Source organism: Acomys minous (assembly GCF_964271855.1).
Source record: "Acomys minous genome assembly, chromosome: 4".
Taxonomy (NCBI): Eukaryota; Metazoa; Chordata; class Mammalia; order Rodentia; family Muridae; genus Acomys; species Acomys minous.
The window spans coordinates 100,161,545-100,178,573 of record NC_140486.1 but is presented as its reverse complement, the minus strand read 5'-3'; the positions used below and the strand labels follow the sequence as shown (position 1 = coordinate 100,178,573).

Genomic DNA, 17,029 nt, shown 5'->3' with positions numbered 1-17,029 from the left:
CCAAGGACTACCTGATTTTATCTGGGATTGTTCCCATGACCCCCCTCAACCCCTATTCCCTTACTCTGACCTTTGTCTCTCAACCTGGCTTCTTCTGTATCACTGTGGTTGATTGCCCAGTTGAGCTGAACAGGTTGTTTGTTTTGTTTTGTTGGGACAGAGTTTTCTGTGTAATAGCCCTGACTCTCCTGACTCACTTTGTAAACCAGGCGTGGCCTTGAACTCACAGAGATCTACCAGCCTCTGCCTCCTGAGTGCTGGGGTTAAAGGCGTGTGGCTTCTTTTGTCCCCAGGGGGACCAATTTCCAAGATTTCTGTGGCATGCTCCTTTTTATAGTCCCCTATATGGTTGAAATGCAATCTTTCTCTATTTTTCTTTCTTTCTTTCCTTTTAAATTTTTATTTATTTATTTATTTTTTGAGACAGGGTTTTTCTGCGTAGCTTTGGCTGTCCTGGACTCACTTTGTAGACCAGTCTGGCCTTGAACTCACAGAGATCCACCTGCCTCTGCCTCCCCGAGTGCTGGGATCACAGGCAGGTTCATGTTTACATAGAGGTCTCCAGGAAACCTCATCTCTTTTTTTTCTGTCATCCTGGTGGCAAGCCAGCTTTCTTGTACATTGCAACCACACCCACTCACAGACCCTCACATCACTTAGCTAGCCTCTTAGAAATCCCCCCCCCGCCCCCGCCCTTACTTCATCTTCATCTTCCATCCTGTCTCCTAGACATCCAACACAATGACCTGGGCCCTGTATCACCTTTCAAAGAACAAGGAGATCCAGGAGGCCTTGCACAAGGAAGTGACTGGTGTGGTGCCCTTTGGGAAGGTGCCCCAGAATAAGGACTTTGCCCACATGCCCCTGCTCCAAGCTGTGATTAAGGAGACCCTGCGGTAGGTTATAATTCCACATGCATAGGGTCTGCATAGGGGTTATAATCAGAAAGCGGGGACGACCCTTGGGTAGGGAGGTTAGGGACAAGAGAGCTATGGGAAGAAAGTCTAAGCACCAGAAGTAAAAAAATGAGTGGGACTCCCCTCTGCCCAATCTGGAAGCAGAGTGTAGACTTTGTTTTCTCTGCAGCCTCTACCCGGTGGTCCCCACAAACTCCCGGATCATCACGGAAAAGGAAACTGAAGTTGGTGGCTTCCTCTTCCCCAAGAACGTGAGTGGAGCTCGGGTACCCAAGTGCCCAGGAGTGCCTGCAGCCTTTGCTGATGGTCACACTGCCACTCTCCCTCTGTAGACCCAATTTGTGTTATGCCACTATGTGGTGTCCAGGGATCCCAGTGTCTTTCCTGAGCCTGAGAGCTTCCAGCCTCACCGATGGCTGAGGAAGAGAGAGACTGATAATTCCGGGGTCCAACACCCATTTGGCTCAGTGCCCTTCGGCTATGGGGTTCGGTCTTGCCTGGGCCGCAGGATTGCCGAGCTGGAGATGAAACTGCTGCTGTCAAGGGTGAGCAGGGATGTGGGGAGGGTTGTGTGGGTCAGGTAAGATGGAGGGATTCAGGGAGAAGGGAGGCAGGGAGGCCCAGGGTAGAAGCCAACAGAGGGGATCAGGAATTGGAGGTCAAGATTCCAGTGGTCCTGCCCTTTCTCCCGGCCAGCTGATACAACAGTATGAAGTGGTCCTGGCTCCTGGGATGGGAGAAGTGAAGTCTGTGGCCCGCATCGTCCTGGTTCCCAGCAAGAAGGTGAGCCTGCGCTTTCTGCCAAGACAGCCATGAGCTGGGCTCCTGCCTCCATTGGGGGCATGTCCAGAAACCTTGGCACAGTGATCCCTGACCAGTATCGTGTCACAAGTCAGGAAGACAGATTCAACAGGGGAGCTCTATGACTTTCCCATAGAAGGGCCCCGAACGTCCGGCACAACCTCTACTGAGTAGCACTCACTTAAGACAATAGAGCACCTCGGATCACATGGCAGCCCTTGGGTACAATTTAAAATAAAATTTAAAATTCAAATTTGAGGGGAGGGTATCTGTTCTTCTTTTTGATCAGCTAGCACCTGACTCCTCCTTTGCTGTTTTGCACCTTAGAATCATGGTGGATAGCCCTGATGGGCCGGCCCACTTCTTGGAGCCCGAAAGCACCACATGCCTCTCTAGATTTCAATAGCAGAATGGTTATGGACACCCAAAAAGGCCACCGTGACAATCCCACTTCAGCTGTAGATAGGAAAAGCTACCTACTGGGCACCACAGTGAATGTCCATAGCCCCAGCTACCCTGGAGGCTGAAGCAATGAGTTTAACACTCACCTGAGTGGGGTATCTGTGTGATGAGACTGGGAGTTGGGGTTTGAAAGTCAGTGTTCACAGTCTGTAGCTCAGGGAGAAAAGTCACAGCCATATAGTCAACAGTATAAAGATTTCCCCTTGCCCCAAAAAATTTAAAATGAGGCTACCCAACTGGGCATGGTGGCACATGGCTTTAACCTCACACCACTTGGGAGGCAGAGGCATGTGGGTCTCTTTGAGTTTGATGCCAGCATGGCCTACATAGTGAGTTCTAGGCCAGCCAGGGATATGTGGTGAAACCCTGTCCCAAGAAAAAGTTTAAAAGATGAAGAAAGGGGATGAGGAGGAGAAAGAGAGGGAGGAGGAGAGGGAAGGAGATGGGTCGGGGGGAGAAGAGTAGGGGGAAGAAAAGCAAGCTGGTGAGATGGCTCAATGGCTCAGTGGCTAAAACGTATGGCACACAAGCGTGAAGACCTGAGTTCAAGTTCCCAGAACTTAAGTTCAACAAGGCAGGAATAGTGGAATCTGTAGTCCCGAGATAAGAGGCAGACATAGAACCCCCAAGAGGTTACTTAACACCTGCAACACAACAAAGAGACTCTGTCTCAAAAGGTGGAAGGGAGACCGGGCGTGGTGGCGCACGCCTTTAATCCAGCACTCAGGAGGCAGAGGCTGGTGGATCGTTGTGAGTTCCAGGCCAGTCTGGTCTACAAAGGGAGTCCAGGACAGCCAAGGCTACACAGAGAAACCCTGTCTTGAAATACCAAAAAAAAAAAAAAAATTAGTAGAAGGGGAGGACCCGTGCCTAAGGTTGTCCACCAATCTGCACTGTGGGACCCTCACACCTACATGCACACACACAACCACACTCCATCGTGGCACGCATGCGTACACAACATAAAATAAGTAAATGAAAAGGACTTTTAAAAGACTGTAGATACACAAATCCCCTCTTTCTGCATTGGACCACTGAATCCGAGAGCCCATGTCATCGCAGGGGAGGGTAACAGCAGATGAAGAGACCCAGAATTGAACGAGATTAATTTCTAATTTCTTTGTACCTGGTGAGCCGACGTCATGGTAGAAATTACATCCAGTGTTACAGGATCAGTTACGTTTCCTGGAGACTCCCATTTGTGTGTGGACTGGGTTTCACCAACTATGTGAGTAATTAATTAAGTTTCTTTATCATTTTGTTACAAATCAAAGGTTAAAAAAAACTTGGCAGAAGAACATTCTATGCACAAAATAAAGGCCACTTGCAGCTTGTGTCAATTGCAGGTTTTCCTTCAAGTCTTTGGATTCAGGAGACACAAGGAGTTTGCCACAAGTTCATTTCAGTGACTGTATTGTTTGAGTAAGCCGGAAGCATCCAAGGTCATGGCTTGCTCCTTTGTTTCTTTTCCTTTTTCCTTTAAATATTTTATTTAATTCTAATTTATGTGTGTTGGTGTGAGGGTGTCAGACCTTGAGTTACAGACAGTTGTGAGCTGCCACGTGGGTGCTGGGAATTGAACCCAGGTCCTTTGGAAGAGCAGGCAGTGCTCTTAACCACTGAGCCATCTCTCCAGCCCCCTTGTTTCTTTTTCTCGATTGCTCATTCTCAAGGATCTGAGTACAAGATCATTTGTCTAGGGGGAGGGGACACTGAGAGGACAGAACACTGCTCACTGGTGTGAATTAAGGAGGCCCCTGTGCAACAGTGTCAGGAGCACTCAGGATAGCCGACAGCTGCTCAGTGTTGGCCTCCAGCAGCTCAGATAGTGCCAGGAGAGTAGGATGGTGGCTGGTTGCGGTGCAATGGTGGCTCCCACAGGGAAAGAACAGCCAGGGCTCCTAGGAACTAGCGATATGAATGTACATGGTCCAGAAACCAAGCATTCCAGGCCCCCAGCTAAATCCATAGGCCACATGCTCACTGCCACAGTGAGCTCGGCCCTGACCCAGCCAAGGGAAAGGCATAAGAAGGCACTGGGCACACAGATGATCCGAGACTGATTGCGGTGTCTCTGGTTCAGGGATTTTCAGGCTTGACTCCATCATTCTTAATCTCATCATCCTGGTGCACTGGGCATGCCCAAAGGCTTCTGGGAGTATAAATATAGCGAGGACAATTACGGAAGGCCAGAGAGCCTGTGGGAAAAAAAAGAGGAAACAATGAACGACTTGTGGAGGTGCCATCCCAGAAGGAATCTCACCATCTACTGCCAGCTGGGTGGGATTTCTGCCCTATCCTTTGGCAATGCCCTCCCCTGCAACTAAGCATGGTACTGGGACAGTCTGCAGTCTGACAAATTCACTGAAATGTGCAGTTGGTGGCCCCTCCCTCCTGTGTTAGTTTGTGTTGGTGATGGAGATGCATTCAAGGAAAGTTTGTTAGCTTGCTTTATTCTCAAGAAGTTCCCAGCAAGTGGGAATCGAATGGAGAGAAGGCAAATACACCTTAGAGCTAGGAATGCCCCACATCCATCCATCCCTTCCAGCCGGACCTCCACGACATCAGCTGGAAATGGGACAAAAAAAAAAGTGGTCTGTAAAGCCTTATGTTGCCAGCTTCTACAGGGCTGCTCAAATATGAGTGGCCATCCTTGGGGTACCCTTACTTGAGATCTAAGAGCCTGGGAAGCTTGAAGGACTAGCTCTCCAGCCCATGGCAAGGCTTACCTGTACCAAAACAGAACCAGCAAAAGGAGGTGGGCGAAGATGAGGGCCAAGTTCCCCCTTCAAGTTCCAACATCCTTTCAGTGGATTCCCGGTGGAGGAAGATGGCTTGGGAGTGAGGACTCAGGAACTCTCAGGCACTGAGGGCGTCGATGCCAGCTGGGCTGAGTACCAGCGCTTGGAGTATATCAGAAAGGGAGACCACGCCCAGAAGATGCTGGGTCTCATCCACCAACACCAGCCTGTGCACCTGTGGGTCCACAGTGTTCAGGGAGGGGGTAGAGCTTTTGGCTGTGGCAGCAAATAGGGCCGGTCCCAAGGAACAGGGGAGCTTAACACAGTGCAAGGAGCAAAGGCCACGTCCTGGGAACAGCTGGCCATGGCTTTGACCACTCAGCTGGCTGTGGATCTTGGCACAAGGGCCCCCATGAACAGGACCAGACACCTACCAATGCAGATGCCAAAAGCCGGTCGTGAAAGGGAAGGTAGGCCAAGTGCCCAGGATACAGGCATGGCAAGAGCTGTGCAAAGAATAATTAGGCCATCTGTGCTGAGGGCATGCCTGGCGGGCTGCAAGGTACCTACCTGTTCCCGCGCAATCCTGTCAATGACTTCACCCAGGCTCTCATGGGGCTGGCAGGAGAGAACTCCCTCCAGACACAGTGTTCTCTGCCTCAAAGCTTCTCCCACACTCATGTCCAGATGGTTATAGGTTTGCTGGGCAGCCAGGTGCTGGGGCAGAGAGAAGAGTCATGAACTGCCTCATCACCCAGGCTGCAGCCTGGAGACTGCACTCTGACACACATGCAAAGGGTAGCACAGATCCGTCCCATTGATCCTCATACTGCACCCTCCCTGCAGCAGCCCTGGGCTCCACAGACACTTACAATGACATCAAAGCGGGAGTAGAGGCCCACGACCTGACCTGCAGTGGGGATGGAGAAGACAGGGAAGAAGACAGGTTTAGGGCCACTGAGGCACCTGACTTGAGGCCTCCTGTGAGCTGCACTGAGAACACGGCATTGCCCATGAGATAGTGCAGCCTCACCGTGCACAGACACTATGCCTTTAGCCTCAGTTTCTCTTTCACATGAAACAGGAACCAGAGGAACAAGGCACGGTCATCTCCAGGAAGCAAATGGACAAATCTGGAGATAGGATTTAAAAAAAAAATACTGATTATTATTATTTGTGTGTGTTGATGTTTTGCCTGCATGTACGTCTGTGTGAAGGCAGGGGATTGGACACCCTGGAACTAGTTACAGACAGTTGTGAGCTGCCATGTGGGTGCTGGGAATTGAACCCGGGTCCTCTGGAAGAGCAGCCAGCTCTTAACTGCTGAATCATATCTCTAGCTCAGTATTTTTTTTAACCTTTTAAATTACATTGTGTGTGTGTGTGTGTGTGCGCATGCATGCACACATGTGCATGTGCATTGAGTGCCACAGCATACATATGTGGAAGTCAGAGGACAATCTTCAGGTCAGTTCTCTCCTATCCTGTGTGGGTCCCAGTGATTGAAGGCTGCAAGTGTCTCTACCTGCTGAGCCATCTCCATATCCTTGAAGGTAGAACATAGAAAAACTAATTCAGATGTTCCAACTGTCTTGTGCTATGAAAACGAGAGGAAAGAGAACAGTCTTGGATTTAAACAGACTTCAGGGACAAGTGAGAAATGGGAAAATGAGAATAAGGATGGGAAAGTAGGTCACAATAAATTATTCACAGTTTTAAAAATAACTTCTCTCTTTTAAAAATTACTTTAAGGGCCAGTGAGATGGCTAAGTTTGTAAAGGCCCTTGCTGCCAGTCCTGACAGCCTGAATTTGATCCCTGGGACTCACACAGTAGAAAGAGAGAAACAAGTCCTAAAAGCTGTTCCCTGATTTCCTCATATGCATGGGGGCACATAGACACCCAAATAAATAAATAAGTAAATAAATCTTTACACTCTATTTATTACTATTGTGTGTGCATGTGCCACGGCGTGCCTGTAGAGGTCAGAGGAGAACAAATTTCAGGAGCTGGTTCTCTCTTTCCACCTTTGTGTGTGTTCTGGGGATTGAAGGCAGGTCAACAAGCTTGATTGGTAAGTGCCTTTACTGGCTGAGTTCCTCACCTGCCCAGTTATCCACAGTTGGGTTGGGTAGTATAAAATGTGCTTATTGTAAGAGGTATAGACTGAAAAAAAAAAAAAAGAGGTACAGACTGAATTGTATAGGGGTGATGTGAGCCAATGTCTTTTTTTGTTTTGTTTTGTTTTGTTTTGTTTTCAAGACATGGTTTCTCTGTCCTGGACTCCTTTTGTAGACCAGGCTGGCCTGGAACTCACAGATTTGCCTGCCTGCCTCTGCCTCCCGAATGCTGAGATTAAAGGCGTATGCCACCACGCCCGGCTGAGCCAATGTCTTTAATTTACCTGGTTACCTCAGAAAAACGGTGAGCTGGTCCTTTGAAGCATTTCATATTTAAGTATAAGTTAAAAGTCCCTCATAATATCCAGCTTCATTCTGGTGAATATAACTTTGAATTACCTCTTTTTAAAAAATACAGTATATATAGTGTCTGTGTATGTGTAGGCATTTGTGTGTGTGATCGTGCGTGTGTGTGTGTGTGTGTGTGTGTGTGTGTGTGTGTGTGTATTCTCATGTGTGTGGGCATATGCATGTTCTCCTGCATGTGTGTGTTCTGATATGTATGGGCTTGTGTGTGTGTAGGCTCCTGCATGTGTGGAGGCCATGGGTCGGTGCCTGGTGTCTATTGCTTTCCACTTGGTTTATTCAGGCAAGATCTCTCACGGAGCCTGGTACCGTAAGGTTCAGCTAGTCTAGCAAATCAACTTATTGTCCCAGGGGTCCCCTGCTGCCACCTCCAGAGCCCTGGGATTACAGGCAAGCTTCCATGACTCTCCCACCTTTATAAGTGTTGAAGAACCCAAACTCTAAATACGAATCACTTTATGGACCGAACCATTTCCCCGGCCCCGACTTTGAAATATCTGGTGGTCTAGTCTAATTAAGAAATATTCTTGCTGTCTGTTTGACCCTTTCTTGAACGGGACAGTGAGGTATTGCTTGAGGTGCAGTACCCACGGTCCATTTTAAGGGGAACACAGAAGGATTTGCTGTTTCCTGCTATCTTACTCATCTTATTGCAGACAGTTTTACCAATCCTCCCTCAAAGGCAGAAAGAGTCTCCTCCACAAATGGGGCGTGGTGGCACCTTCCCACAATCCAGCATTAGGAGGCAGGCAGAACTGCCCTGGGTTTGAGGCCAATGTGGGCTATATAGTGAGACCTTGTCTCCAAGCAACACCTCTGGCCAGGAAAAAAAAAATCCTTTTCACAGTTGGGGAAGCTGAGTCTCGGAAAGGCTAAATAACTGGTCCAAAGTTCAAAGCAAGCAGTGGCTTCTAATTCCACTCATCTTGGGCCGGAAGACGTTGGCCCCACGCCCCGCCTACATTCTCTCAGTCAGGCCTTGCCCACCCTTTCGTCCCAGAGGTACTACCAGATTCATTGACCACAGGCAGTGCCGACACACGTCGATCCACAAAGATGTCCAGCGCGGTCAGGATAGGAGCTGTTTCCAGAACTACAGCCAAATCTCGGAATGTGCCGATGCCCAAATCTTGGATAGTGCGGCAGAGGAAGGAAGGCCGGGGCAACAGGGCACCCTGTTGGGATGGGACACAGTAGTGGGGCCTCCAGCTCCTCCCTCCCTTTGCCTGGGCTACCACACTTGATCTATAGTGTCTCCCGTGGCTCTTCCCCCCCCCCCCCGCCCCCTCGTCTTGCTCCCACCGTGCCAGGCTTACAAATATGTGCAGGAACTTAAGTAGCCGCTTGTGCGTGAGTATGTACAGCACGGTTCCGGAGACTGGGTCCAGGACCGGCAGGCGGTGGATTCGGTTCTTGATGAGGGTGTAGACAGCTTCAAACAGACTTTAGAGAGTGGTAGCACTGAGACTAGGAGCAACGTGGTAGAGACCCTCCATCTGGGACCCCCAAACAGGGCACCAAAGTCCCCTCTTCCCTCAGCTTTCCAGAAGGAGTGAATGCATGCAGGATTGAGTGGGACAGCACAAGGGCGTGATTCAAGAGTCGATGGCAAGATGGCAAGATGGCTCAGCATGTAAAAGCCCTTGCTGCTGAGCTGGGTGTGGTGGCGCACGCCTTTAATCCCAGTACTTGGGAGGCAGAGGCAGGCGGATCACTGTGAGTTGGAGGCCAACCTGGTCTACAAAACGAGTTCAGAACAGCCAGTGCTGTTACATAGAGAAGCCTTGTCTCAAACAACAACAAAAGCAAACAACAAACAATAATAAAACACACCACACACACACACACCCTAAACCAACCAAACACACACAAAAAACCCTTGTTGCCAAGGCTGATGACCTGAGCTTAATCCCTGCATCCCTGATGGTGAAAGAAAAGAACCAACTCCTGCAAAATGTGTTCTGCCTTCCACATGTGCACACTCACACACACACACTTGCATGCATCAAACAAGCAACAAATGTCACACACACACACACACACACACACAAACTTACAGACAGACTGACAGACAGAGGAGACAGACACACAGAGAGGTGCTCAGGTGAACACAGAGAATGTTTACCTGTCATTGGGAGAGATGGAGACTAGAGGCTTGAAGCAGCCTTGTAGGTAGATCTCTGCAGAAAAACCACAGGAGTCCCCAGTGGCCTCACGCGGTCTCTTGACTGCTTCCCTTCCTGCAGGCCCTTGAGGCTTCCCCACAGCCTTGTGCCCTCCAGGAAATCCCACCTTCTGTCCTAGGCCCCAAACTTAACCTGGAAGCCTCTCCAACTTACCCCTCCAGGTCTCAATCTTATGTTCTTCAATCTCATAGATCTGAACCTAAAGGCATTGGTGGGATTCGGGGGTCAGACATGGGCCCTGGAACATCAGGCCCCTATCCCAGCCCACCCGACGCCTCAGAACTCACCAGGGGGGATCTGTAGTAGCGGTGCAACACCAGGATGAAGTCTGTGATGGTGAGCATGCCTGCAGGATTGATAGGTTAGGCCTAAGTGCAAGGCTCATCGAGGACCCCGTCCCGCCAGCCTTCTTGCACCATGTCAGGTCCAACCGCCTCTCCTTACCGACAAAACACTGCTTCTTGCTGTCCCACAGAGGGGCTGCCCTCACACCGTTTTCCACCATAGCAAAGAAAGCCTTCTTGATCTGAGGGGCAGGAAGGAACGACAGCTGCTCATCCTCCCCTCGTGCTGTCCCCACCAGGGTCCTCCCATGGAATCTTCTCCCGGGTTCTTCTCCACAAGAGCCTGCCTCTCTCCCAAGACAAGATCTTGTCTGCCACACAGATAAGGCTGTTTGTGTTCACAGGGACAGCCATTAGACACAGCAGGGTTTTGACATGGAGGTCACGGGCATACAGACAATGGTGTAGTTTTCCTCATCTAAGTACTAGAGGTAATAGTTATCCATAAAACACTTGCTACGTCAATTTCCTCACTAAATTCGATACTAACTTATTTTAATCCTTATCCTAAGCAAAGCTACCTGTATGTGCTGGCTGGTACTTGGTTTTCATCTTTTCTTTCCTTCCTTCCCATCTCTTCTTCCCTTTCCTTAACTCTTCCCTCTTCTCTCCTGTCCTTCCTTTCTATGTTTGTGTTTGTGGTTTTGTTTTGTTTTTTGAGACAGAGTTTCTCTATGTAGCCTTGGCTGTCCTGGACTCACTTTGTAGACCAGGCTGCCCTCAAACTCACAGTGATCCACCTGCCTCTGCTTCCCAAGGGCTGGGATTAAAGGCGTGCTCCACCACTGCCTGGCTGGTTTTTTGTTTTGTTTTCTTTTTGTTTTTTTTGTTTTATATGTTGTTGTTTGGTTTCCAGGCTGGCCTGGAACTTGAGACTCTCCTGCCTCAGCTCCCTCAGTACTGGGATTACAGGCATGGGCTACTGCACCCAACTCTTTAACATACACCAAAGTTAAGCAAAGCCATTAAAATAATGTATTTCTTTGCAAAACACCAGAGCCAGATTGTGTTCTGTGGACAGCACACATACCATGCCTTGAGCATATGTGCACCATCTGCTCTGCAGTAACAGGGCTAAGGGTGGGGTCAGTTTAGCCTAATGGAAGAGCAGGTACCAGAGCACTTGGTATTGTTCTGTTGTCTGTTGTCTATAATGTCTTACAAGTTTACAAGTTCTTCTTACTTTGTCCTGAGTTGTCCTAAGACTCCTTTGAAATGGAGGGTAGGGGTGGGGGGGTGGGGGTGGGGTAGAGCAAGCTTCTGGTCCCTATTTTATAGATGATGGAGATAAAATGACCAACTCCATGTTTGGCAGATTCAAGGTGACAAAGCTGTGATGGCAATTAGGGGGTCCCCACAAAGCATGCCCTCTCCCTAATGTACGATGCTAAGAAGGAGTCCCAAAGAAGGAGTTTTCAGGGACTATGACCTGACAAAGCATCTGGGAGAGTATCAGTGGGAGCTACAGAGGTGAGCGGTTGCACTTTGAGCTCAAGTGTGAGACAGGCCAGGATCTTACCTCCAGCGTGGTGTCAAAGATGACCAGTTTGGAGCTGGTGGCCATGGCGTCATAGCAGGTGTGTTCCTGCATGAAGTGCATATAGACCTGGGCTCCAGGCTTCTGCAACTCATCATCCCAGCTCAGGCTCAGAAGTGGGGCCTGTGGGGATGGGCAAGGCCGAGGCCTGTCCTCCCCCAGACCTTCGAGTTCACAGTCCCAGGCCTCTGAGGCTGGAAACTCGATGTCCACCTCCAGGCCACCTGTGCTGGAGCCCACTGCTGAGGCTGCACAGTCGGGTAAGAGGAGGTTCCACCCAGTGGGGGAGATCTCTACTCCAGCCAAGGGAAGAGCTTGAGCCAAGGGTGTGGCCTTTGGGAATGTGGCCTCCTGCCTGTCAGACTCAGCAGCTGGTCCGGACTGGGCACCTGTTGGGGGAAGAAGGCATGGAGGACAGTAACTTCATCTTCCAAAGCACGTTCTCTGTGCTTTCACTGTTTGGCAGCATTGGGGGCACCGGGATAGTGTAGCTTCAGAGTCCTAGCAGAAAGACACTCTTCCATCTTTCCAAGGTGGCTGTGCTGGGCCTGGGTTGGTAGCATAGTTGCTGCCTCTCATGTAGTGAGACTAGGGCTGCAAGACGAGACTGGACCTAACTCCACGTGGTGAGGAGATCTGAGGTCAAGCCCCACTCTAGAATTCCTGTTGTCTGCTGTCCTCTGTTACCATAACTGACCTCACCTTGTTCCAAACCTGGTGGCTCTGCTTCCTCTACAGCCTCCTGCCTCGTCCATCTGGAAACCTTGACATCCCGTATGACATGAGCTCTTTCTGAGCTGGTGGCCACAGCTGGTGGTGGCCATGAGCTTTCTCCTTGTTCTAGAAAGTTCATCTCTAGTAAGAGGAAAGGAACCTGTTTGATTAGTAGGGAGTGATACAATAAAGCCAAGTACAATTTCATTAGTGAGGATATTGGAAGTTATCAAAACGCATGCACGTGCGCACATGCGCGCGCGCGCGCACACACACACACACACACACACACACACACACATGCACGCACACACTCTCAGACATACTTTTCATTTTTCATTCATAGGAATCTTCCAAGGCACATATTATAAATAGGAGAAGCATCCCTTTTTAGCAGTAAGGGACCAGAAACTCAGAGAGGTTAAGAAATTTGTCACAAGCCAGGCGGTGGTGGCACACGCCTTTAATCTCAGGCAGAGGCAGGGGGATCACTGTAAGTTTGAGGATAGCCTGGTCTACAAAGTTAGTCCAGGACAGTCAAGGCTGCACAGAGAAACCTTGTTTCAAAAAACAAAAAACAAACAAACAAACAAAAGAAACTTGTCACAAATCACGCAGCTGGAAAGCAGTAAGATCAGCATTGGGTTTCAGATCTTCAGCAAAGAGGAAAGGGAAGGTGGGGGACACACACAGGGGAAAGGAGGGGGGAGAAGATGGAAGAGAAGAGGAAAAGCCTCTCCTGACACAAGCCAAGCTAAGGGTTAAGGATCAGGGTTCAGAAAGGTGGGCAACAAGGGGGCTAAAGAGAAAAGACTAGACTCACAGGGAGCAACACTCCACCCACCTTGACTCTCTGGACCCCCACTGTGGCTCCAGGTCAGGGTCTATAGGAGAGAATGTCTGAAGTGTTGTGAAAATGCTTTCTGTTTTAAAGTCCCTGGGTTGTCCCCTTTAAAAAGCACACCCACACAAACACCACGTGTATATATCAACACACAACATACACAGTTGCGCACCCCCTGGCACACACGAAACCTCATACAGGCATGTACACACAAACTACATACTATACAGCACCGGCCTGCTCACACCCACAGAGTAATGTACAACAAGCACGCGGGCCACACACACACACACACACACACACACACACACACACACACACACACACACACACACACACACACACACGGCCACGAGCTTGCAGTCCTTCTCCGTCCCAGCGCCGGCCCCCTGGGACCCCGGTACCCCAGGCAGTGTGTGCTCCAGCTCGGGCTCCATGCGGCCAGCCCAAGTCCGCTAGCAAGTGCGCGACAGGAGGCGACGGGTAGCACTATTCTGGGCCAGTCCCTGGCAGTGGGCCCTCGGGGATCGGGTTCACTTTGATTGTCAGTTCTTGGGAGGGAGCGCTCAAACTGCAGCTGTTCCCACACTGCAGCTTGGGGGCGCTGCGGAGGCAGAATTCTCATTTTCGAACTGAGAGTTCAAAGGAGGAAAATTAGCCGCCTTCTCTTTCTCCTCCACGCAAACTTCCCGAGCGAGGGTGGGATGAGTTAGGAAGGATACGGCCTGAGGCTGGAGGTAGGGGAGGGGGTTGTGGGTGGTCCTGAGAGAGCAGTCAGGATATGTCCTAGACATTCCATTTTGGGTTCTGCCAACCTCTCCCGTTCTTAAGTGAAAGATGAAAAGATGGAGAAGGTGGGTCAGGCAGGTGACCATCGCTCTGCTGGTCAGCACGAAGGTGAGAGATGGGATTGAGAGCTTGGGCTCATAACCTGTGTGCAGCACACGAGCCAACCTGTAGTTGTGAGCTGAGTGGATGTGCAGGGGGCCCAGCCCCTAACTCATCATGAGGTACTGACTCTGCATCTCTCTGTGCCAGAGGGGAGCCCAGCCTGTCTCTGGTGCAGCTCACCCCCTTCCTTGGCATTCCTAGGGCCTGAGTCAGAGTCCAAATGTGGGACGCTGACCCAGCTGCTCTGGCTTCCCTCTCCCTGTCTCTCCCTGTCCCTCCCTTAGCTTGTCATTCCCGACTCTTTCACTGTGACCCCCTGGTCCTGGACACCAGGAGCGGAATATTGAATTTCCTGTTGGAGTTGGTGAACGCATTTCCTTCCCTCCCTCAAAGCACCTGCAATGGCCTCCGAGGAGGGTGGGGGAGAACTGTGCCAGAAGAAGCTTTCCCTTTTCATGCGTGTCCCTGGGGCCTGGATCTGCTGCTGCCAGAGGCACAGAAACTTCTGAGGCACAGAAAATGGGCCACCTCAGAGAAAGGGAGGCGATCAGCCCATGCTCTACTGCCTAGGTGTTACAGAGGACGGTCGTACCTTGTGTTTTGCTGAAATGTGACAACGGTCCACAGTGTGTGCTATTTTCCTTACTAGCTGCTAGTCAGTCTCCAAACCAGTATTTGTTTTAGGTTTCTAAGTAGCATCACTTCCAAACAAAATTAGTTAAGATAGATACTTGGTTGCTGTAACAAAGACCCAATTTAAGAGCACCTTGGGAGCTTGGGTGGCGGCTCAGTGTAGGTAAGGGCACTTGCTGAGGATCTTAGCTGAAGTTCCCAGCACCCACATAAAATGCTGGATTGTAGTCACTTTCTGTGGAAGTGTGGAAACAGGAGGCTCACTGGGTCTCCAGCCTAGTTTCAGGGTTAGTGTGAGACTCGGCCTCAAGAAGTATTAAGGTGGGGATTGATACATTGGGACATCCAACAACTTCCTCTGGCTTCTGGGAATACATGCACACACAACTTCCCTCTCCCCACCTCCGCTCTCTCTCTCTCATAGACACACACACACACACACACACACACACACACACACACACACACACACACATGAGGTGAAAGACACTTCAAACAATTACAGTCTATAGAGAGGCTAGAGCTGGCAGAGTGGTTGTGAAACCGTTCAAAGCATCTTCTTCCTCACGTCTACTCTTTCACTAGCTTTCCCCGTCAGAAGAAGGGAAGAGGGACAAAGAAAAGAATTCACGCACTTTCTAAGACCTGAAACGAGAGTTCCTCCCTTAACTTCCACTCAGGTCGAATTGGCCAAACTTAGCCACAAAAGGCTTCAAGGGGCAGGGAGTTGGGGGGAAATTTCAGAAGTTTCTGGTTGAAATTCAGTCAATGCTACCACTGAAAGAAAAGACAACTAGACAGCAGGTCCGTCTGGCTGTCTCCGTTACATAATGTTTTCACTCCACCATCCAGGCATGGAAAGGAACTCAGAGAAACCAGGCAATGCTTTCCAAGGTCGTCTGGCAAGCGAACAACCACAATAGGCTTTAATTGGGTCTGCATGGTGTCCCAAAGGGACTTTTCATCACAACTAGCCAACATAATTTGGCCACCCAGGGGCCAGCAATCAAATGAGCTGAAAGATATTTGCACATGGAAGGGGCAGCTCTGCACCGAGGTGGACGCAAAGGACACGGCGCTGAAAAGAAAGAAAAGGAAAAGGAAACGAATGGGAACAGGAGCAGAAAGGGGAAATGAAGGAAAAAGAAGACTGGGCTGGGGAGGTACCCCCAGTGGGTGGAGTGCTTGCCTGGGTTGCACGAGGCCTGAGTTTGATCCCCAGCGCCTCATAAAGTCAGCATGGTGGTGTGTACAGTGACCCTCAGCACTCAGGGGTGGATGCAGGAAGGTCAGAAGTTGAAGGTCATCCTCAGCTACATAGGGGGTTCAAGACAGCCTGGGATATATGAGACCCTATCAAACACACACACACACACACACACACACACACACACACACACGACAAACAGACCAAAACCCACAAACAAATGTGCAAAAGTTCCTTTCAGTCTAGTGGTCCTCAACCTTCCTAATTCTGTGACCCTTTAATACAGTTCCTCATGTTGTGGTGACCTCCCCCCCCCCCCCAGCTGCAGTAAGTACCAGGTCATGGGCAAAGCTGCCCACATGGGAAGCCAAGGTCCCAGAAAACAGTCCCAGCAATAGTTAAGTGTGCTGCCTGGACTTAAGGATTGTTAATATCCAGTGGTCCCTGCGTGTTGGCCATCTTTTCCTATTTCGGGATGTTTTCATTGCATTTATCCTGTTTCTCTCCCAATGTCATTAATGGTTAGTATGGAAGGGTTCTCTGCCAGTTAGGCTACAGTGCATCAGAACGGGGCCACCTGGAAATGGGATACCCATACCGCAGAGAACTGGCGCCCAGGTGGAACTGCCTCCTTGCTCTCTTCAGAGGATATGAATGTTTTCTTCCTGTTGGGGACAGGCAGGCCCATGGATTCAGTTCCCTCTTCTCCTATCAGTAAAACCTCACAGCTTCGTTTTGCAGATAGTGTGGCCGTGTGACTAAATCTGGCCAATGAGATTTCAGCAGCAATATCACAAGCAACGACACAGAGGCGCCCATGACAGGGGGAAGCATCCCCTAGGCTCCTAATAGGGATTATGATAGCCAGCACTGGAACAACCTTTAGGTCACCATGGTGGTAGATGTAGGCTGAAGATGGCAGATCCTCCTGTACCTTCATCTAGATCTGCCTGTCTATATCTATTGTGTGTCGCCCTAGCAGGGTATCTCAGACTGGCTACTTTGCAATGAGATTTATTTCTCAGGGATCTGAAGAGTGAGGAAATCTGAGATCAAGAACCTTTAACTATCGGGGACTTTGTGGCAGAAGACAGAAGACAAAAGGCACGCTTGAGTGCAAGAGAAAGACGAACTCACTCAAATAGAAAGCCCACTCTCAAGATAATGCGTCTACAGTCATGAACACAGCCCTTGTCCATTCCCAAGGGAAGACTGTGACCTCATCACCCTCAAAAGTCCCCGTCTCAGTATTTCCCTATAGGTGAGA

General features: G+C 49.9%; 2 protein-coding genes across 4 annotated transcripts in view; one reads left to right on the top strand and one right to left on the bottom strand.

Annotated features, from left to right (window-relative positions):
* Positions 1–1,976, top strand: part of CYP27A1 (cytochrome P450 family 27 subfamily A member 1) — a 31,729-nt gene extending 29,753 nt beyond the window's left edge. For both annotated transcript variants that reach the window (XM_084779314.1, XM_084779313.1), the window contains 4 exons: positions 730–896; positions 1,087–1,168; positions 1,250–1,462; positions 1,614–1,976. In XM_084779314.1, coding sequence (XP_084635440.1) covers positions 730–896; positions 1,087–1,168; positions 1,250–1,462; positions 1,614–1,733 — 582 coding nt within the window. In that variant the 3' untranslated portion in view covers positions 1,734–1,976. The remainder of the gene's footprint in view (positions 1–729; positions 897–1,086; positions 1,169–1,249; positions 1,463–1,613) is intronic.
* An 82-nt stretch (positions 1,977–2,058) lies between these two features.
* On the bottom strand, positions 2,059–16,497 carry PRKAG3 (protein kinase AMP-activated non-catalytic subunit gamma 3). 2 transcript variants are annotated; one of them, XM_084779315.1, is made up of 15 exons: positions 16,361–16,497; positions 13,032–13,071; positions 12,176–12,328; positions 11,456–11,862; positions 10,037–10,118; positions 9,880–9,938; positions 9,746–9,791; positions 9,532–9,586; positions 8,723–8,849; positions 8,416–8,581; positions 5,794–5,831; positions 5,492–5,638; positions 4,910–5,156; positions 3,307–4,378; positions 2,059–2,327 (listed from the first exon to the last, which is right to left on the bottom strand). In XM_084779315.1, the coding sequence occupies exons 1-13, from the start codon at positions 16,448–16,450 to the stop codon at positions 5,040–5,042; spliced, it is 1,527 nt and encodes a 508-aa protein (XP_084635441.1). In that variant the 5' UTR covers positions 16,451–16,497; the 3' UTR covers positions 2,059–2,327; positions 3,307–4,378; positions 4,910–5,039. The 2 variants fall into 2 exon arrangements, with proteins under 2 accessions (XP_084635441.1, XP_084635442.1); XM_084779316.1 differs by lacking the exon at positions 16,361–16,497 and adding an exon at positions 13,436–13,579 and having other exon boundaries at positions 2,059–4,378.
* Positions 16,498–17,029: the final 532 nt, after the last annotated feature.

Bases quoted from the DNA above. Each gene is read 5' to 3' on its own strand.
- PRKAG3 (XM_084779315.1), bottom strand. From the start codon at position 16,450: ATGGGCCTGCCTGTCCCCAACAGGAAGAAAACATTCATATCCTCTGAA. The intron at 9,792-9,879 runs GTGAGTTCTGAG...CAATGCCTTTAG, and splicing joins GCTACTACAGATCCCCCCTG to GTTCAGATCTATGAGATTGA. The intron at 5,157-5,491 runs GTAGGTACCTTG...GTGGACCCACAG, and splicing joins ACAGGATTGCGCGGGAACAG to GTGCACAGGCTGGTGTTGGT.